This window comes from Scyliorhinus torazame, chromosome X, assembly GCF_047496885.1.
Source record: "Scyliorhinus torazame isolate Kashiwa2021f chromosome X, sScyTor2.1, whole genome shotgun sequence".
Taxonomy (NCBI): domain Eukaryota; kingdom Metazoa; phylum Chordata; class Chondrichthyes; order Carcharhiniformes; family Scyliorhinidae; genus Scyliorhinus; species Scyliorhinus torazame.
In genome coordinates, this window is record NC_092738.1 from 26,658,481 (window position 1) to 26,682,975 (window position 24,495).

Genomic DNA, 24,495 nt, shown 5'->3' on the forward strand with positions numbered 1-24,495 from the left:
GTGTGTGTAAGACTGTGTGAGAGTGTGTGTGTGAGTGTGTGTGTGAGTGTGTGTGAGAGTGTGTGTGTGAGTGTGTGTGTGTAAGACTGTGTGTGTGAGTGTGTGTGTGTGTAAGACTGTGTGTGAGTGTGTGTGGGAATGTGTGTGTGTGAGAGTGTGTGTGTGTGTGAGTGTGTGTGAGAATGTGTGTGTGAGTGTGTGTGTGTGAGAGTGTGTGTGTGTGAGTGAGTGAGTGTGAGTGTGTGAGAGTGTGTGTGAGTGTGAGTGTGTGTGTGTGAGAGTGAGAGAGTGTGAGAGTGTGTGTGTGTATATGAGAGTGAGTGTGAGTGTCAGTGTGTGTGAGTGAGTGTGAGTGTGAGAGTGAGTGTGTGTGTGAGTGTGTGTGTGTGTTAGTGTGAGTGTGTGTGTGTGTGTAAGACTGTGTGTGAGTGAGTGTGTGTGAGAATGTGTGTGTGTGTGTGTAAGACTGTGTGTGAGTGTGTGTGTGTGTGTGTGAGAATGTGTGTGTGAGTGTGTGTGTGAGAGTGTGTGTGAGTGAGTGAGTGAGTGTGAGTGTGTGTGTATGAGAGTGAGTGTGAGTGTCAGTGTGTGTGAGTGAGTGAGTGTGAGTGTGTGAGAGTGAGTGTGTGTGTGTGAGTGAGTGAGTGTGAGTGTGTGTGTGAGAGAGTGTGAGTGTGTGTGTGTGTGTATGAGAGTGAGTGTGAGTGTCAGTGTCAGTGTGTGTGAGTGTGTGAGAGTGAGTGTGTGTGAGTGTGAGTGTGTGTGTGAGTGTGTGTCTGCACCTCTCTCTTTGACCCATTCCCATGCTTCTGTATCTCCCAATGTGTGCTGCTCTCCGATTGCCATCTTGCTGTGCGTTCTCCTGTATTCCCCAAGGCTGTGCGGCTGGCTCTCTTGTACATGTTTTCCTCCACGTGCCCCACACATCCTCCACATCGCTGTGACTCTTTTACTCCTGGTTTTCCGTCCACTATATCTCAGACCTCTCTCGCTGGTTCGCCATTGCTGTCTCTCTCTCAACAAATATCATTCCCTCTCTCCCTCTCTGTCCTTGTCAGCAACTTTCATTCGGTCTCTCTCTCTATCCCTTTGTGACCACACATCATTCCCTCTCTCTGGGTGACTCCAGTTCGGGCTCCCTCTTGCTGTCTCTCTCACTCTCTATTTTGTCCGACCTGAGAGTCTCTGGACTTTCTTTTCGGCTTTGTTCCTAGCTTTCTCTCTCTCTCTCTCTCTCTCGAGATTGATTCCTGCCCTCTCTCTGACCTTTCCATTATTCTCTGCACCTACAGGCTGCCGAGAGACCGCCTTTATTTTCGCCCTGACCAGCGCGGCGGTGACCCATTCTGTGTCGCGATCCTGTTCTGAAGGCTCCGTTGAGTCGTGTACCTGTGACTACCGGCGCCGGGGACCGGGAGGGCCCGATTGGCACTGGGGGGGCTGTAGCGACAACATCGAATTTGGCCGCATCTTCGGCCGCGAGTTCGTGGATTCCAGCGAAAGGGGCCGGGACCTGCGCTACCTGACCAACCTACACAACAACGAGGCCGGCAGACTGGTAATAAACCCCATGCTTACAGCATCGAAGAGCTCTGACACAGCCCCACTCAGCATTTGTAGTGGATGATTTGCTTTAGTCACTGATGTCAGTACTGATATGATTAGTTATTTGGCTGAAGTATCTCACTGCGCAGATTAAATATGCTTCTGTGTCACTGTGTCCTCTCCGCCCTTAATCGAAAAGTTTGGAATCTGCACTGAAAGGGTGTTAATACGATCCTGGCCGCTTGGCAAATCCTCAGCCAAGACAACGTTTTTCTTTATCCAGAGAGTTGTTCAGCCTCACAACTCTCTTCCCACTCAACCCAGTGCCTCGGCTGACCACGACTTATACTCTTTTTAATTACACGCGATTAGTCCATTAACCAATAATGAGAGGGGGTGACTGCCCCTGGAGGGGCACTGTAACGAACACAGAACGTCAAAGGAAACTTAACGAACTAAACGTCACGAATTTATATGTGCTCAATGAAAATCCATCATTTGTCTCTCTTCACCAGAACAGCGCAATTGACCGGACAGTAACACACCTTGGTGTAATTGACAAGACAGTAACACACCTTGGTGTAATTGACAAGACATTAACACACCTTGATGTAATTGACAAGACAGTAACACACCTTGGTGTAATTGACAAGACAGTAACACACCTTGATGTAATTGACAAGACATTAACACACCTTGCTGAATTGATAAGACAGTGGCGCACCTTGGAGTAATTGAAAGACAGTAACACACATATCTGTAATTGACAAGACATTATCACACCTTGTTGTAATTGACAAGGCAGTAGCACACCTTGGTACAATTGACAAGACATTAACACACCTTGGTGTAGTTGACAAGACATGAACACACCTTTGTGTAATTGACAATGCAGTAACACATCTTAGTGCAATTGACAAGATAATAATACACCTTCGTGTAATTGAGAAGACACAAGCACACATTTGTGCAAATGACAAGACAGTAACACACCTCGGTGTAATTGATGAAACAGGAACACACCTCAATGTAATTGACAAGACATTAACACCCCGTGGTGTAATTGGCAAGACAGTAACACACATTGGTGCAATTGACAAGACAGTAGCACACCTTGATATAATTGACAAGACATTAACACACATTGGTGCAATTGACAAGACAGTAGCACACCTTGATATAATTGACAAGACATTAACATCCCGCGGTTTAATTGGCAAGACAGTAACACACCTTGGTGTAATTGACAAGACAGTAACACACCTTGGTGTAATTGACGAAACAGGAACACACCTCAATGTAATTGACAAGACATTAACACCCCGCGGTGTAATTGGCAAGACAGTAACACACATTGGTGCAATTGACAAGACAGTAGCACACCTTGATATAATTGACAAGACATTAACACACATTGGTGCAATTGACAAGACAGTAGCACACCTTGATATAATTGACAAGACATTAACACAACTTGGTGTAATTGACAAGACATGTACACGCCTTGGTGTAATTGACAAGACAGTAACACACCTTGATGTAATTGACAAGACATTAACACACCTTGCTGAATTGATAAGACAGTGGCGCACCTTGGAGTAATTGAAAGACAGTAACACACATATCTGTAATTGACAAGACATTATCACACCTTGTTGTAATTGACAAGGCAGTAGCACACCTTGGTATAATTGACAAGACATTAACACACCTTGGTGTAGTTGACAAGACATGAACACACCTTTGTGTAATTCACAATGCAGTAACACATCTTAGTGTAATTGACAAGATAATAATACACCTTGGTGTAATTGAGAAGACACAAGCACACATTTGTGCAATTGACAAGACAGTAACACACCTCGGTGTAATTGACGAAACAGGAACACACCTCAATGTAATTGACAAGACATTAACATCCCGCAGTTTAATTGGCAAGACAGTAACAGACATTGGTGCAATTCGCAAGACAGTAACACACCTTGGTGTAATTGACAAGACAGTAACACACCTTGGTGTAATTGACGAAACAGGAACACATGTCAATGTAATTGACAAGACATTAACATCCCGTGGTGTGATTGGCAAGACAGTAACACACATTGGTGCAATAGGCAAGACAGTAACACACCTTGGTGTAATTGACAAGACAGTAACACACCTTGGTGTAATTGACAAGATAGTAATACACCTTGGTGCAATTGTTAAGACAGTAAGACACCTCGATGTAATTGCCAAGACAGTAACACACATTGATGTAATTGACAAGACAGTAACAAACATTGGTGCAATTGACAAAACAGTAACACACCTTGGTGTAATTGACAAAACAGTAACACACCTTGGTGTAATTGACAAGACATTAACACACCTTGGTGTAATTGTCAAGACTGTAAGACACCTTGAGGTAATTGACAAGATAGGAATACACGTTGGTGTAATTGACAAGACAGTAACACACCTTGGTGTTATTGCCAAGGCATTAACACACCTTGGTGTAATTGACAAGACATTAACACACCTTGGTATAATTGACAAGACAGTGGCGCACCTTGGAGTAATTGAATGACAGTAACACACCTTGGTGTATTTGGCAAGACATTAACACACCTTGGTGTAATTGACAAGACAGTAGCACACCTTGGTATAATTGACAAGACATTAACACACCTTGGTGTAGTTGAAAAGGCAGTAACGCACCTTGGTGTAATTGACAAGACAGTAACAGACCATGGTGTAATTGACAAGATAGTAATACACCTCAGTGCAATTGCTAAGACAGTAAGACACCTCGATGTAATTGGCAAGATCGTGACACACATTGGTGTAATTGGCAAGACAGTAACACACCTTCGCGTAATTGACAAGACAGTAACACACCTTGATGTAATTGACAAGACAGTAACAAACCTTGGTGCAAATGATAAGATAGTCACACACCTTGGTGTAATTGACAAGACAGTAGCACACATTGGTATAATTGACACAACATAAACACACCTTTGATGTAGTTGACAAGACATGAACACAGCTTGGTGTAATTGACAGGACAGTCACACACCTTGGTGCAATTGACAAGACAGTAACACACCTTGGTGTAATTGACAGGACAGTCACACACCTTGGTGCAATTGACAAGACAGTAACACATCTTGGTGTAATTGACAAGATAATAATCCACCTTGGTGTAATTGAGATGACATAAACACACCTTGGTGTAGTTGACAAGACATGAACACAGCTTGGTGTAATTGACAACACAGTCACACACCTTGTTGTAATTGACGAGACAGGAACACACCTTGGTGTAATTGACACGACAGTAACACACCTTGGTGTAATTTGCAAGACAGGAACACACCTTGGTGTAATTGACAAGACAGTAACACACCTTGGTGTAATTGACAAGACAGTAATACACCTTCGTGCAATTGTTAAGACAGTTACACACCTCGATGTAATTGGCAAGATAGTAACACACATTGGTGCAATTGGCAAGACAGTCACACACCTTGGTGTAATTGACAAGATAGTAACACACCTTGGTGTAATTGACAAGACAGTAACATACCTTGGTGTAATTGTCAAGACTGTAAGACACCTTGCTGTAATTGACAAGATAGGAATACACGTTGGTGTAATTGACAAGATATTAACAGGCATTAGTGTAATTGACAAGACAGTGACATGTCTTGGTGTAATTGACAAGACAGCAATATGCCCTGGTGTAATTGGCAAGACATTAACACACCTTCTTGTAATTGACAAGACAGTAACACACCTTGGTGTAATTGACAAGACAGTAACACACCTTGGTGTAATTGACAAGACAGTAACACACCTTGGTGTTATTGACAAGACAGTAACACACCTTGGTGTAATTGACAAGGCATTAACACACCTTGGTGTTATTGACAAGATAGTAACATGCCTTGGTATAATTGACAATATTGTAACACACATTGGTGTAATTGACAAGACAGTAACACACCTTGGTGTAACTGTCAAAGCAGTAATACACCTTGGTGTAACTGTCAAAGCAGTAATACACCTTGGTGTAATTGAAAAGATAGTAACATGCCTTGGTATAATTGACAATATTGTAACACACATTGGTGTAATTGACAAGACAGTAACACACCTTGGTGTAATTGACAAGGCATTAACACACCTTGGTGTAATTGACAAGGCATTAACACACCTTGGTGTAACTGTCAAAGCAGTAATACACCTTGGTGTAATTGAAAAGATAGTAACATGCCTTGGTATAATTGACAATATTGTAACACACCTTGGTGTAATTGACAAGAAAGTAATACTTCTTTGTGTAATTGACAAAACAGTAACATACCTTGGTGCAATTGACGAGACAGGAATACTTGGTGTAATTGACAAGACATTAACATGCCACGGTGGAATTGGCAAGACAGTTATGTAATTGACCTTGGTGTAATTGACAAGGCAGTAACACATGTTGGTGTAAGTGACAAGATAATAAAACACCTTGGTTTAATTGAGAAGACAGAAACACACATTTGTGTAATTGACAAGACAGTAACACACCTTGGTGTAATTGACAAGGCATTAACACACCTTGGTGTAATTGACAAAACAGTAACACACCTTGGTGTAATTGACAAGGCATTAACACACCTTGGTGTAATTGACAAGACAGTAACACACCTTGGTGTAATTGACAAGACAGTAACACACCTTGGTGTAATTGACAAGGCAGTAACACACTTTGGTGTAATTGACAAGACATTAACACACCTTGGTGTGATTGTCAAGATTGTAACACATCTTGGTGTATTTGACAGGATAGTAACACACCTTGATGTAATTGACAAGATATTAACAGAAATTAGTGTAATTGACAAGAGAGTGACACACCGTGGTGTAATTGACAAGAGAGCAACACGCCCTGGTGTAATTGGCAAGACATTAACACACCTTGGTGTAACTGTCAAGACAGTAATACACCTTTGTGTAACTGAAAAGGTAGTAACACGCCTCGGTGTAATTGACAAGATTGTAACTCACCTTGGTGTAATTGACAAGATAGTAATACACCTTGGCGTAATTGAGAAGACAGTAACACACCTTGGTGTAATTGACAAGACAGAAACACACCTTGGTGTAATTGACAAGATTGTAATACACCTTGGTGTAATTGACAAGGCATTGACAGATATAAGTGTAATTGACCAGACAGTAACACACCTTGATGTAGTTGACAGGACAGTAACACACCTTGGTGTAATGATAAGACAGTAACACACCTCTGTGTAATTGACAAGACGTTAGTACACCTTGGTGTAATTGAGAAGACATTAACACACCATGGTGTAATTGACAAGACATGAACACACCTTGGTGTAATTACAAGACAGTAACACACCTTGGTGTAATTGAAAAGGCAGTAACGCACCTTGGTGTAATTGACGAGACAGTAACACACCATGGTGTAATTGACACGATAGTAATACACCTCGGTGCAATTGTTAAGACAGTAAGACACCTCGATGTAATTGGCAAGATAGTGACACACATTGGTGTAATTGGCAAGACAGTAACACAGCTTCGCGTAATTGACAAGACAGTGACACACCTTGATGTAATTGACAAGACAGTAACAAACCTTGGTGCAAATGATAAGATAGTCACACACCTTGGTGTAATTGACAAGACATTAACACAACTTGGTATAATTGACAAAACAGTAACACACCTTGGTGTAATTGACAAGATATTAACACACCTTGGTGTAATTGACAAGACAGTAGCACACATTGGTATAATTGACAAGACATAAACACACCTTGGTGTAGTTGACAAGACATGAACACAGCTTGGTGTAATTGGCAAGACAGTCACACACCTTGGTGCAATTGACAAGACAGTAACACATCTTGGTGTAATTGACAAGATAATAATCCACCTTGGTGTAATTGAGACGACAGAAACACATTTGTGTAATTGACAAGACAGTAAAACACCTTGTTGTAATTGACGAGACAGGAACACACCTTGGTGTAATTGACACGACAGTAACACACCTTGGTGTAATTTGCAAGACAGGAACACACCTTGGTGTAATTGACAAGACAGTAACACACAAAGAACAAAGAACAAAGAAATGTACAGCACAGGAACAGGCCCTTCGGCCCTCCAAGCCCGTGCTGACCATGCTGCCCGACTAAAGTACAATTATCTACACTTCCTGGGTCCGTATCCCTCTATTCCCATCCTATTCATGTATTTGTCAAGATGCCCCTTAAATGTCACTATCGTCCCTGCTTCCACCACCTCCTCCGGTAGCGAGTTCCAGGCACCCACTACCCTCTGCGTAAAAAAACTTGCCTCGTACATCTACTCTAAACCTTGCCCCTCTCACCTTAAACCTATGCCCCCTAGTAATTGACCCCTCTACCCTGGGGAAAAGCCTCTGACTATCCACTCTGTCTATGCCCCTCATAATTTTGTAGACCTCTATCAGGTCTCCCCTCAACCTCCTTCGTTCCAGTGAGAACAAACCGAGTTTATTCAACCGCTCCTCATAGCTAATGCCCTCCATACCAGGCAACATTCTGGTAAATCTCTTCTGCACCCTCTCTAAAGCCTCCACATCCTTCTGGTAGTGTGGCGACCAGAATTGAACACTATACTCCAAGTGTGGCCTAACTAAGGTTCTATACAGCTGCAACATGACTTGCCAATTCTTATACTCAATGCCCCGGCCAATGAAGGCAAGCATGCCGTATGCCTTCTTGACTACCTTCTCCACCTGTGTTGCCCTTTCAATGACCTGTGGACCTGTACTCCTGGATCTCTTTGACTTTCAATACTCTTGAGGGTTCTACCATTCACTGTATATTCCCTACCTGCATTAGACCTTCCAAAATGCATCACCTCACATTTGTCCGGATTAAACTCCATCTGCCATCTCTCCGCTCAAGTCTCCAAACAATCTAAATCCTGCTGTATCCTCTGACAGTCCTCATCGCTATCCGCAATTCCACCAACCTTTGTGTCGTCTGCAAACTTACTAATCAGACCAGTTACATTTTCCTCCAAATCATTTATATATACTACAAAGAGCAAAGGTCCCAGCACTGATCCCTGTGGAACACCACTGGTCACAGCCCTCCAATTAGAAAAGCATCCTTCCATTGCTACTCTCTGCCTTCTATGACCTAGCCAGTTCTGTATCCACCTTGCCAGCTCACCCCTGATCCCGTGTGACTTCACCTTTTGTACTAGTCTACCATGAGGGACCTTGTCAAAGGCCTTACTGAAGTCCATATAGACAACATCCACTGCCCTACCTGCATCAATCATCTTAGTGACCTCCTCGAAAAACTCTATCAAGTTAGTGGGACACGACCTCCCCTTCACAAAACCATGCTGCCTCTCACTAATACGTCCATTTGCTTCCAAATGGGAGTAGATCCTGTCTCGAAGAATTCTCTCCAGTAATTTCCCTACCACTGAAGTAAGGCTCACCGGCCTGTAGTTCCCTGGATTATCCTTGCTACCCTTCTTAAACAGAGGAACAACATTGGCTATTCTCCAGTCCTCCGGGACATCCCCTGAAGACAGTGAGGATCCAAAGATTTCTGTCAAGGCCTCAGCAATTTCCTCTCCAGCCTCCTTCAGTATTCTGGGGTAGATCCCATCAGGCCCTGGGGACTTATCTACCTTAATATTTTTTAAGACACCCAACACCTCGTCTTTTTGGATCTCAATGTGACCCAGGCTATCTACACACCCTTCTCCAGACACAACATCTACCAATTTCTTCTCTTTGGTGAATACTGATGCAAAGTATTCATTTAGTACCTCGCCCATTTCCTCTGGCTCCACACATAGATTCCCTTGCCTATCCTTCAGTGGGCCAACCCTTTCCCTGGCTACCCTCTTGCTTTTTATGTACGTGTAAAAAGCCTTGGGATTTTCCTTCACCCTATTTGCCAATGACTTTTCGTGACCCCTTCTAGCCCTCCTGACTCCTTGCTTAAGTTCCTTCCTACTTTCCTTATATTCCACGCAGGCTTCGTCTGTTCCCAGCCTTTTAGCCCTGACAAATGCCTCCTTTTTCTTTTTGATGAGGCCTACAATATCTCTCGTTATCCAAGGTTCCCGAAAATTGCCGTATTTATCCTTCTTCCTCACAGGAATATGCCGGTATTGAATTCCTTTCAACTGACACTTGAAAGCCTCCCACATGTCAGATGTTGATTTGCCCTCAAACATCTGTCCCCAATCTATGTTCTTCAGTTCCCGCCTAATATTGTTATAATTAGCCTTCCCCCAATTTAGCACATTCATCCTAGGACCACTCTTATCCTTGTCCACCAGTACTTTAAAACTTACTGAATTGTGGTCACTGTTACCGAAATGCTCCCCTACAGAAACATCTACCACCTGGCCGGGCTTATTCCCCAATACCAGGTCCAGTACCGCCCCTTCCCTAGTTGGACTGTCTACATATTGTTTTAAGAAGCCCTCCTGGATGCTCCTTACAAACTCCGCCCCGTCTAAGTCCCTGGCACTAAGTGAGTCCCAGTCAATATTGGGGAAGTTGAAGTCTCCCATCACCACAACCCTGTTGTTTTTACTCTTTTCCAAAATCTGTCTACCTATCTGCTCCTCTATCTCCCGCTGGCTGTTGGGAGGCCTGTAGTAAACCCCCAACATTGTGACTGCACCCTTCTTATTCCTGATCTCTACCCATATAGCCTCACTGCCCTCTGAGGTGTCCTCCCGCAGTACAGCTGTGATATTCTCCCGAACCAGTAGCGCAACTCCGCCTCCCCTTTTACATCCCCCTCTATCCCGCCTGAAACATCTAAATCCTGGAACGTTTAGCTGCCAATCCTGCCCTTCCCTCAACCAGGTCTCTGTAATGGCAACAACATCATAGTTCCAAGTACTAATCCAAGCTCTAAGTTCATCTGCCTTACCTGTAATACTTCTTGCATTAAAACATATGCACTTTAGGCCACCAGACCCGCTGTGTTCAGCAACTTCTCCCTGTCTGCTCAGCCTCAGAGCCCCACTGTCCCTATTCCCTAGTTCTCCTACAGTTATGTAATTGACCTTGGTGTAATTGACAAGGCAGTAATACATGTTGGTGTAAGTGACAAGATAATAAAACACCTTGGTTTAATTGAGAAGACAGAAACACACATTTGTGTAATTGACAAGACAGTAACACACCTTGGTGTAATTGACAAGACAGTAACACACCTTGGTGTAATTGACAAGGCAGTAACACACTTTGGTGTAATTGACAAGGCAGTAACACACCTTGGTGTAATTGACAAGACAGTAACACACCTTGGTGTAATTGTCAAGATTGTAACACACCTTGATGTAATTGACAAGATATTAACAGACATTAGTGTAATTGACAAGACAGTGACACACCGTGGTGTAATTGACAAGACAGTGACACACCGTGGTGTAATTGACAAGAGAGCAACACGCCCTGGTGTAATTGGCAAGCCATTAACACACCTTGGTGTAACTGTCAAGACAGGAATGCACCTTTGTGGAACTGAAAAGATTGTAACACATCTTGCTGTAATTGACAAGATTGTAACACACCTTGGTGTAATTGAGAAGATAGTAATACACCTTTGTGTAATTGACAAAACAGTAACACACCTTGGTGTAATTGACAAGATAGCAATACACCGTTGTGTAATTGACAAGACAGTAACACACCTTGGCGTAATTGAGAAGACAGTAACACACCTTGGTGTAATTGACAAGACATAAACACACCTTGGCATAATTGACAAGACAGAAACACACCTTGCTGTAATTGACAAGACAGTGACACACCTTGGTGTAATTGCCAAGATTGTAATACACCTTGGTGGAATTGACAAGGCATTGACAGATATAAGTGTAATTGACCAGACAGTAACACACCTTGATGTAATTCACAGGACAGTAACACACCTTGGTGTAATGATAAGACAGTAACACACCTCTGTGTAATTGACAAGACGTTAGTACATCTTGGTGTAATTGACAAGACATTAACACACCATGGTGTAATTGACAAGACATGAACACACCTTGGTGTAATTAACAAGACTGTAACACACCTTGGTGTAATTGCCAAGATAGTAACACACCTTGGTGTAATTAAGAAGACAGAAAAACACCTTGGTGTAATTGACAAGATGGTAATTCACCTTGGTGTAATTGACAAGATGGTAATACACCTTGGTGTAATTGACAAAACAGTAACACACCTTGGTGTAATTGACAAGACATGAACACACTTTGGTGTAATTAACAATACATTAACACACCTTGGTGTAATTGACAAGACATTAAGACACCTTGGTGTAATTGACAAGATAGTAACACACCTTGGTGTAATTGACGAGACAGGAACACACCTTGGTGTAATTGACAAGACATAAACACGCCGCGGTGTAATTGGCAAGACAGTAACACACCTTGATGTAATTGATTAAGTAGTAACAAATCGTGGAGTAATTGAGAAAACAGTAACACACCTTGGTGTAATTGACAAGACATGTTCACACCTTGGTGTAATTGACAAGACAGTAACAGATCTTGGTGTAATTGACAAGACAGTAACACACATAGAACATAGAACATAGAAAATACAGCACAGAACAGGCCCTTCGGCCCACGATGTTGTGCCGAACCTTTGTCCTAGATTAATCATAGATTATCATTGAATTTACAGTGCAGAAGGAGGCCATTCGGACCTTTGAGTCTGCACCGGCTCTTGGAAAGAGCACCCTACCCAAACTCAACACCTCCACCCAACACCAAGGGCAATTTGGACATTAAGGGCAATTTATCATTGGCCAATTCAACTAACCCGCACATCTTTGGATTGTGGGAGGAAACCGGAGCACCCGGAGGAAACCCACGCAGACACGGGGAGGACGTGCAGACTCCGCACAGACAGTGACCCAAGCCGGAATCGAACCTGGGACCCTGGAGCTGTGAAGCAATTGTGCTATCCACAATGCTACCGTGCTGCCCTTAAGAACAAATAAATCTACACTATATCATTTTACCGTAATCCATGTACCTATCCAATAGCTGCTTGAAGGTCCCTAATGTTTCCAACTCAACTACTTCCACAGGCAGTGCATTCCATGCCCCCACTACTCTCTGGGTAAAGAACCTACCTCTGATATCCCTCCTATATCTTCCACCTTTCACCTTAAATTTATGTCCCCTTGTAATGGTTTGTTCCACCCGGGGAAAAAGTCTCTGACTGTCCACTCTATCTATTCCCCTGACCATCTTATAAACCTCTATCAAGTCGCCCCTCATCCTTCTCCGTTCTAATGAGAAAAGGCCTAGCACCCTCAACCTTTCCTCGTAAGACCTACTCTCCATTCCAGGCAACATCCTGGTAAATCTTCTTTGCACCTTTTCCAAAGCTTCCACATCCTTCCTAAAATGAGGCGACCAGAACTGTACACAGTACTCCAAATGTGGCCTTACCAAAGTTTTGTACAGCTGCATCATCACCTCACGGCTCTTAAATTCAATCCCTCTGTTAATGAACGCGAGCACACCATAGGCCTTCTTCACAACTCTATCCACTTGAGTGGCAACTTTCAAAGATGTATGAACATAGACCCCAAGATCTCTCTGCTCCTCCACATTGCCAAGAACTCAACCGTTAACCCTGTATTCCGCATTCATATTTGTCCTTCCAAAATGGACAACCTCACACTTTTCAGGGTTAAACTCCATCTGCCACTTCTCAGCCCAGCTCTGCATCCTATCTATGTCTCTTTGCAGCCGACAACAGCCCTCCTTACTATCCACAACTCCACCAATCTTCGTATCGTCTGCAAATTTACTGACCCACCCTTCAACTCCCTCATCCAAGTCATTAATGAAAATCACAAACAGCAGAGGACCCAGAACTGATCCCTGCGGTACGCCACTGGTAACTGGGATCCAGGCTGAATATTTGCCATCCACCACCACTCTCTGACTTCTATCGGTTAGCCAGTTCGTTATCCAACTGGCCAAATTTCCCACTATCCCATGCCTCCTTACTTTCTGCATAAGCCTACCATGGGGAACTTTATCAAATGCCTTACTAAAATCCATGTACACTACATCCACTGCTTTACCTTCATCCACATGCTTGGTCACCTCCTCAAAGAATTCAATAAGGCTTGTAAGGCAAGACCTACCCCTCACAAATCCGTGCTGACTATCCCTAATCAAGCAGTGTCTTTCCAGATGCTCAGAAATCCTATCCTTCAGTACCCTTTCCATTACTTTGCCTACCACCGAAGTAAGACGTACTGGCCTATAATTCCCAGGGTTATCCCTAGTTCCTTTTTTGAACAGGGGCACGACATTCGCCACTCTCCAATCCCCTGGTACTACCCCTGTTGACAGTGAGGACGAAAAGATCATTGCCAACGGCTCTGCAATTTCATCTCTTGCTTCCCATAGAATTCTTGGATATATCCCGTCAGGCCCGGGGGACTTGTCTATCCTCAAGTTTTTCAAAATGCCCAACACATCTTCCTTCCTAACAAGTATTTCCTCGAGCTTACCAATCTGTTTCACACTGTCCTCTCCAACAATATCGCCCCTCTCATTTGTAAATACAGAAGAAAAGTACTCGTTCAAGACCTCTCCTATCTCTTCAGACTCAATACCCAATCTCCCGCTACTGTCCTTGATCGGACCTACCCTCGCTCTAGTCATTCTCATATTTCTCACATATGTGTAAAAGGCCTTGGGGTTTTCCTTGATCCTACCCGCCAAAGATTGTTCATGCCCTCACTTAGCTCTCCTAATCCTTTTCTTCAGTTCCCTCCTGGCTATCTTGTATCCCTCCAATGCCCTGTCTGAACCTTGTTTCCTCAGCCTTACATAAGTCACCTTTTTCCTCTTAACAAGACATTCAACCTCTCTTGTCAACCATGGTTCCCTCACTCGACCATCTCTTCCCTGCCTGACAGGGACATACATATCAAGGACACGTAGCACCTGTTCCTTGAACAAGTTCCACATTTCACTTGTGTCCTTCCCTGCCAGCCTATGTTCCCAACTTATGCACTTCAATTCTTGTCTGACAACATCGTATTTGCCCTTACCCCAATTGTAAACCTTGCCCTGTTGCACGTACCTATCCCTCTCCATTACCAAAGTGAAAGTCACAGAATTGTGGTCACTATCTCCAAAATGCTCCCCCACTAACAAATCTATCACTTGCCCTGGTTCATTACCCAGTACTAAATCCAATATTGCCCCTCCTCTGATTGGACAATCTACATACTGTGTTAGAAAAGCTTCCTGGACACACTGCACAAACACCACCCCATCCAAACTATTTGATCTGAAGAGTTTCCACTCAATATTTGGGAAGTTAAAGTCACCCATGACTACTACCCTATGACTTCTGCACCTTTCCAAAATCTGTTTCCCAATCTGTTCCTCCACATCTCTGCTACTATTGGGGGGCCTATAGAAAACTCCTAACAAGGTGACTGCTCCTTTCCTATTTCTGACTTCAACCCATACTACCTCAATAGGGTGATACTCCTCGAACTGCCTTTCTGCAGCTGTTATACTATCTCTAATTAATAATGCCACCCCCCCACCTCTTTTACCACCCTCCCTAATCTTATTGAAACATCTATAACCAGGGACCTCCAACAACCATTTCTGCCCCTCTTCTATCCAGGTTTCCGTGATGGCCACCACATCGTAGTCCCAAGTACCGATCCATGCCTTAAGTTCACCCACCTTATTCCTGATGCTTCTTGCGTTGAAGTATACACACTTCAACCCATCTCCGTGCCTGCAAATACTCTCCTTTGTCAGTGTTCCCTTCCCCACTGCCTCATTACACGCGTTGGCATCCTGAATATCGGCTACCTTAGTTGCTGGACTACAAATCCGGTTCCCATTCCCCTGCCAAATTAGTTTAAACCCTCCCGAAGAGTACTAGAAAACCTCCCTCCCAGGATATTGGTGCCCCTCTGGTTCAGATGCAACCCGTCCTGCTTGTACAGGTCCCACCTTCCCCAGAATGCGCTCCAATTATCCAAATACCTGAAGCCCTCCCTCCTACACCATTCCTGCAGCCACGTGTTCAACTGCACTCTCTCCCTATTCCGAGCCTCGCTATCACGTGGCACCGGCATCAAACCAGAGATGACAACTCTGTCTGTCCTGGCTTTTAACTTCCAGCCTAACTCCCTAAACTTGTTTATTACCTCCACACCCCTTTTCCTACCTATGTCGTTGGTACCAATGTGCACCACGACTTCTGGCTGCTCCCCCTCCCCCTTATGGATCCTGAAGACACGATCCGAGACATCCCTGGCCCTGGCACCCGGGAGGCAACATACCTTCCGGGAGTCTCGCTCACGACCACAGAATCTCCTATCTATTCCCCTAACCATTGAATCTCCTACAACTATTGCTTTTCTATTCTCCCCCCTTCCCTTCTGAGCCCCAGAGCCAGACTCAGTGCCAGAGACCTGGCCGCTAGGGCCTTCCCCCGGTAGGTCATCCCCCCCAACAGCATCCAAAACGGTATACTTGTTTTGAAGGGGAACGGCCACGAGGGATCCCTGCACTGTCTGCCTGTTTGTTTTTTTCCCCCTGACTGTAACCCAGCTATTCTTGTCCTGTGCCTTGGGTGTGGTTACCTCCCTGTAACTCTTCTCAATCACCCCCTCTGCCTCCCGGATGATCTGAAGTTCATCCAGCTTCAGCTCCAGTTCCCTAACACGGTCTTTGAGGAGCTGAAATTGGGTGCACTTCCCACAGGTATAGTCAGCGGGGACACCGGTGGTATCCCTCACCACCCACATCCTACAGGAGGAGCATGTAACTGGCCTAGCCTCCATCCCCTCTTACCTTACAGAATATAACTGCCCTGTGGACTAACTAGATCTCCGCCCTCCGACTCTGCTCCCAGTCAGCTACACTTTCTGTAAACTCCTGGCTCTCTTCTCACTCTTTGCGGAAATGTCGGAAACAAAATGAAAGGAGCACCTTACTCTCTCCTCACCTAACTCCCTCGGTCACCAAACTCTCACTATCGCACTCAAATGCACCAAATTCAGCACTCCCTCGGTCACCAAACTCTCACTATCGCACTCAAATGCACCAAATTCAGCACTCCCTCGGTCGCCAAACTCTCACTATCGCACTCAAATGCACCAAATTCAGCACTCAGTGCAAACAAAGTCTGCACTGTAGGGGATCACTTTTATACTGTGAATCTAGCCTCTGAAAAACTGGCCTAATCCAATTAACTAATTAACAAGCTCCAGCTGCAAGTGCCTACAAGTAGAAGCCTGTTTAAGGCTGATTGAAAATTCACCTTCTTCTAAACCAAACAGCAACTTTTAAGTTAATTAACTAAATAAAAGAAAGACTAAACTTCAGATAAAAATGAAGCCTGATACTCCCTCGGTCACCAAACTCTCACTATCGCACTCAAATGCACCAAATTCAACACTCAGTGCAAACCTTGATGTAATTGACAAGACATTAGTACACCTTGGTGTAATTGACAAGACATTAACACACCTTGGTGTAATTCACAAGACAGTCACACAACTTCGTGGAATTGACAAGATATTAATACACCGCGTTGTAATTAAGAAGGCAGGAACACACCTTGGTGTAATTTACAAGACATTAATTCACCTTGCTGTAATTGACAAGACAGTAACACACCTTGCTGTAATTGGCAATTCATTAACATACCTTGGTGTAATTAACAAGACAGCAACACACCTTCATGTTATTGATAAGACAGTAACATGCCCTGGTGTAATTGGCAAGACATTAACACACATTGGTATAATTGACAAGATTTTAACACACCTTGCTGTAATTGCCAAGACAGTAACACGCCTTGCTGTAATTGGCAGGACATGTACATGCCCTAGTGTAATTGGCAAGACATTAACACACCTTGGTATAATTGACAAGATAGTAACACACCTTGCTGCAATTGACAGATAGGAGCACACCTTGGTGTAATTGACAAGAAAGTAACACTTCTTGGTGTTATTGACAAGACAATAACACACCTTGGTGTAATTGACAAGACAGTAACACACCTTCATGTAATTGACAAGATATTAACACACCTTGGTGTAATTGACAAGACAGTAACACAGCTTGGTGTAATTGACAAGACAGTAACACACCTTGGTGTAATTGACAAGACATGAACACACCTTGGCGTTATTGACAAGATAGTAATACACCTTGGTGTAATTGACTAGACTGTAACACCTTGGTGTAAATGACAAGACGTAAACACACCTTGGCATAATTGACAAGACAGAAACACACCTTGGTGTAATTGACAAGACAGTGACACACCTTGGTGTAATTGACAAGGCATTCACAGATATAAGTGTAATTGAACAGACAGTAACACACCCTGATGTAATTGACAGGACAGTAACACACATTGGTGTAACTGTCATGACAGTAATACACCTTCGTGTAATTGAAAAGATAGTAACACGCCTTGGTGTAATTGACAAGGTAGTAATACATCTTTGTGTAATTGACAAGACAGTAACACACCTTGGCGTAATTGAGAAGACACTAACACACCTTGGTGTAATTGAAAAGACATTAACACACCTTGGTGCAATTAACAAGACAGTAACACACCTAGGTGTAATTGACAAGACAGCAACACACTTTGTGCAATGGACAAGACAGGAACACACCTCGGTGTAATTGCCAAAACAGGAATGCACCCCAATATAATTGACAAGACATTAACATGCCGTGGTGTACTTGACAAGACAGTAACACACATTGGTGCAATTGGCAAGACAGTAACACACCTTGGTGTAATTGACAAGATAGTAACACACATTGGTGCAATTGGCAAGGCACTAACACACCTTGGTGTAATTGACAAGACAGTAACACATCTTCGTGTAATTGACAAGACGGTAACACACCTTGGTGCAATTGGCAAGGCACTAACACACCTTGGTGTAATTGACAAGACAGTAACACATCTTCGTGTAATTGACAAGACTGTAACACACCTTGGTGTAATTGCCAAGATAGTAACACACCTTGGTGTAACTGTCAAGTCAGTAATACACCTACGTATAATTGACAAGACAGTAACACAACTTGGCGTAATTGACAAGACAGTAACACACCTTGGTGTAATTGACAAGACATGAACACACTTTGGTGTAATTAACAAGACATTACACACCTTGATGTAATTGACGAGACAGGAACACACCTTGGTGTAATTGACAAGACATAAACATGCCGCGGTGTAATTGGCAAGACAGTAACACACCTTGGTGTAATTGACAAGGTAGTAACAAATCGTAGAGTAATTGACAAGACAGTAGCACACCTTGGTGTAATTGACAAGATAGTAATACACCTTAGTGCAATTGTTAAGACAGTAACACACCTCGATGTAATTGGCAAGATAGTAACACACATTGGTGTAATTGGCAAGACAGTAACACACCTTGGTGTAATTGACAAGACAGTAACACACCTTGGTGCATTTGACAAGACAGTAACAAACCTTGGTGTAATTGATAAGATAGTAACACATCTTGGTGTCTTTCACAAGACAGGAACACACCTTGGTGTAATTGACAAGACAGTAACACACCTTGGTGTCTTTGACAAGACATTAACACACTTCGGTGTAATTGACAAGATAGTAATGCACTTGGTGTAATTGACAAGATACTAATACACCTTGCGGCAATTGACGAGACAGTAACACACATTTGTGTAATTGACAAGACTGGAACATACCTTGGTGTAATTGGCAAGACAGAAACACGCTGCGGTGTAATTGGCAATACAGTAACACACCTCGGTGTAATTGACAAGGTAGTAACAAATCGTAGAGTAATTGACAAGGCAGCGGCACACCTTGGCATAATTGACAAGACAGCAACACAGATTGGTGTAATTGACTAGATAGTTATACACCTCTGTGTGATTGAGAAGACAGAAACACACATTGGTGTTATTGACAAGACATGTTCACACCTTGGTGTAATTGACAAGGCAGTAACACACCTCAGAGTAATTGAAAAACATGATCACTCATTGGTGTAATTGACAAGACAGTAACACACCTTGGTGTAACTGACAAGACAGTAACACAGCTTGGTGTAATTGACAAGACAGAAACACGCCTTGGTGTAATTGACAAGACAGTGACACACCTTGGTGTAATTGACAAGATTGTAATACACCTTGGTGTAATTGACAAGACATTAACAGATATAAGTGTAATTGACCAGACAGTAACACACCTTGATGTAATTGACAGAACAGTAACACACCTTGGTGTAATTGACAGAACAGTAACACACCTTGGTGTAATGATAAGACAGTAACACTCCTCTGTGGAATTGACAAGACATTAGTACACCTTGGTGTAATTGACAAGACATTAACACACCATGGTGTAATTGACAAGACATGAACACACCTTGGTGTAATTAACGAGAGAGTAACACACCTTGGTGTAATTCACAAGACAGTCACACACCATGGTGTAATTGACAAGACATGAACAAACCTTGGTGTAATTAAGAAGACAGAAACACACCTTGGTGTAATTGACAAGACAGTAACGCGCCTTGTTGTAATGGACAAGACAGTACCACACCTTGCTGTAATTGGCAAGTCATTAACAGACCTTGCTGTAATTCACAAGACATTAATACTCCGTGTTGTATTTGACAAGATAGCAACACACCTTGGAGTAATTGGCAAGACAGTGAAACACCTTGGTGTAATTGAAAAGACAGTAACACACCTTGGTGCAGTTGACAAGACATAAACACAGCTTGGTGAAATTGACAAGACAGTAACACACCTTCGTGTAATTGACAAGATAATAATGCACCTTGGTGTAATTCACAAGACAGTCACACAACGTGGTGTAATTGACAAGACAGTAACACACCTTGATGTAATTGAAAAGACAGTAACAAACCTTGGTGCAATTGATAAGATAGTAACATACCTTGGTGTAATTGACAAGAAAGTAACACACCTCCGTGTAATTGACAAGACAGTAACACACCTTGGTGTAATTGACAAGATAATAATACACCTTGGTTTAATTGAGAAGACACAAGCACACATTTGTGTATTGGGCAAGACAGTCACACACCTTGGTGTAATTGACAAGACAGTAACACACCTTGGTGTAATTGACAAGACAGTAACACACCTTGGTGTAATTGGCAAGACAGTAACACACCTTGGTATAATTGACAACACAATAACATACCTTGGTGTCATTGACAAGACATTAACACACCTTGGTGTGATTGACAAGACAGTAACACACATTGGTGAAAGTGACAAGACAGTAACACACCTTGGTGAAAGTGACAAGACAGTAACACATCTTGGTATAATTGACAAGATAATAATGCACCTTGGTGTAATTGAGAAGACAGTAACACGCCTTGGTGTAATTCACAAGATAGTAATACACCTTGGTGCAATTGTTAAGACAGTTACACACCGCGATGTAATTGGCAAAATAGTAACACACATTGGTGCAATTGGCAAGACTGTAACACACCTTGGTGTAATTGGCAAGACTGTAAGACACCTTGGTGTAATTGACAGGATAGGAATACCCCTTGGTGTAATTGACAATACATTAACAGGTATTAGTGTAATTGACAAGACAGTGACACACCATGGTGTAATTGACAAGACAGTGACACACCTTGGTGTAATTGACAAGACATTAACACACCTTGGTGCAATTGACAAGACAGTAACACACCTTTGTGTAATTGACAAGACAGTAACACATCTTCGTGTAATTGACAAGACAGTAACACACATGGCGTAATTGACAAGACAGTGACACACCTTGGTGTAATTGACAAGACATTAACACACCTTGGTGCAATTGACAAGACAGTAACACACCTTTGTGTAATTGACAAGACAGTAACACATCTTGGTGTAATTGACAAGATAATAATACACCTTGGTTTAATTGAGAAGACACAAGCACACATTTGTGTATTGGGCAAGACAGTAACACACCTTGGTGTAATTGACAAGACAGTAACACACCTTGGTGTAATTGACAGGGCGGTAACACACCTTGGTGTAATTACCAAAACAGTAACACACATGGCGTAATTGACAAGACAGAAACACACCTTGGTGTAATTGACAAGACAGTGGCGCACCTTGGAGTAATTGAAAGACAGTCACACACCTTGGTGTAATTCGCAAGACATTAACACACCTTGCTGTAAGACAAGACAGTAAGACTCCGTGCTGCAACACACCTTGGTGTAATTGACAAGACAGTAACACACCTTGGTATGTTTGTCAAATAGTAACACACCTTGGTGTAATTGACAAGAGTTTAACACACCTTGTGTAATTGACAAGACAGTAACACACCTTGGTGTAATTGACAAGACAGTAACACACCTTGGTGTAATTGACAAGACAGTAACACACCTTGGTGTTATTGACAAGATAGTAACACAGCTTGGTGTAATTGGCAAGACTTTAACACACCTTGCTGTGATTAATAAGACGGTATCACACCTTGGTGTAATTGACAGGACATTTACACTGTGTAATTGGCAAGACATTAAAACACCTTGCTGTAATCGACAGGACGGTGACACACCTTGGTGTAGTTGACAGTTAGTAACACACCTTGGTGGAATTGACAAGACATTAACACACCTTGGTGTAATTGACAAGACAGTAACACACCTTGGTGTAAATGGCAAGACATAAACACACCTTGGCATAATTGACAAAACAGAAACCCACCTTGTTGTTATTGACAAGGCATTAACATACATTAATGTAATTGACAAGACAGTAACACACCTTGCTGTAATTGAAAAGACAGTAACCCACCTTGGTGTAATTGACAAAACAGTAACACGCCCTGGTGTAAATAGCAAGACATTAACACACCTTGCTGTAATTGACAAGACATTAACGCACCTTGTTAGATAGCAACACACCTTGGTGTAATTGACAAGACAGTAATACACCTTGATGTAATTGACAAGACAGTAACACTCCTTGGTGTATTTGACAAGATAGCAACACATTAACACACCTTTGTAATTGGCAAGACATTAACACAACTTGCAGGAATTGACAAGACGGTAAGACACGTTGGTGGATTTGACAAGATAGTAACACACCTTGGTGTAATTGGCAAGACATTAACACACCTTGCTGTAATTGGCAAGACATTAACACACCTTGTTGTAATTGACAAGGCAGTAAGACACCTTGGTGTAATTGACAAGGCATTAACACACCTTGGTGTAATTGACAACACTGTAACACACCTTGGTGTAATTGACAAGACTGTAACACACCTTGGTGTAATTGCCAAGATATTAACACACCTTGGTGTAAGTGTCAAGACAGTAATACATCTATGTGTAATTGAAAAGATAGTAACACACCTTGGTTTAATTAACAAGACATTAACACACCTTGGTGTAATTGACAAGACATTAACACACCGTGCTGTAATTGACAAGATAGTAACACACCTTGGTGCAATTGACAAGACAGGAACACACAGTAGTGTAATTGGCAAGACAGTAACACACCTTGGTGTAATTGACAAGACATTAACGCACCTTGTTAGATAGCAACACACCTTGGTGTAATTGACAAGACAGTAATACACCTTGATGTAATTGACAAGACAGTAACACTCCTTGGTGTATTTGACAAGATAGCAACACATTAACACACCTTTGTAATTGGCAAGACATTAACACAACTTGCAGGAATTGACAAGACGGTAAGACACGTTGGTGGATTTGACAAGATAGTAACACACCTTGGTGTAATTGGCAAGACATTAACACACCTTGCTGTAATTGGCAAGACATTAACACACCTTGTTGTAATTGACAAGGCAGTAAGACACCTTGGTGTAATTGACAAGGCATTAACACACCTTGGTGTAATTGACAACACTGTAACACACCTTGGTGTAATTGACAAGACTGTAACACACCTTGGTGTAATTGCCAAGATATTAACACACCTTGGTGTAAGTGTCAAGACAGTAATACATCTATGTGTAATTGAAAAGATAGTAACACACCTTGGTTTAATTAACAAGACATTAACACACCTTGGTGTAATTGACAAGACATTAACACACCGTGCTGGAATTGACAAGATAGTAACACACCTTGGTGCAATTGACAAGACAGGAACACACAGTAGTGTAATTGGCAAGACAGTAACACACCTTGGTGTAATTGACAAGATAGTAACAAATCTTGGTGTAATTGACAAGACAATAACACACGTTGATGTAATTGACACAACAGTAATACATCTTGGTGCAATTGTTAAGCCAGTAACACACCTCAACGTAATTGGCAAGACAGTAACACACCTTGGTGTAATTGACAAGACTGTAACAGACTTTGGTGTAATTAATAAGATAGTAACACACCTTGGTGTAATTGACAAGAGATTAACACACCTTGGTGTTATTGACGAGGCATTAACACACGTTGGTGTCTTTGACAAGACATTAACACACCTTGGTGTAATTGACAAGATGGTAACACACCTTGGTGTAATTGACGAGACAGTAACACACCTTGGTGTAATTGACAAGACATTAACACACCTTGGTGTAATTGACAAGACATGTACACACCTTGGTGTAATTGACAACACAGTAACACACCTTGGTGTAATTGACAAGACGTGTACACACCTTGGTTTAATTGACAAAACAGTAACACACCTTGGTGTAATTGACAAGGCATTAACACACGTTGGTGTCTTTGGGAACACTGTAACACACCTTGCTGTAATTGACAAGACAATAACACACCTTGGTGTAATTGACGAGACAGT

At 42.5% G+C, this 24,495-nt stretch overlaps 1 protein-coding gene across 1 annotated transcript in view; it reads left to right on the forward strand.

Moving 5' to 3' along the window:
- LOC140405431 (protein Wnt-1-like) overlaps positions 1–24,495 on the forward strand; it is a 324,469-nt gene that overhangs the window by 228,466 nt on the left and 71,508 nt on the right. Inside the window, exon 3 of the mRNA XM_072493833.1 lies at positions 1,293–1,558. Coding sequence (XP_072349934.1) covers positions 1,293–1,558 — 266 coding nt within the window. The remainder of the gene's footprint in view (positions 1–1,292; positions 1,559–24,495) is intronic.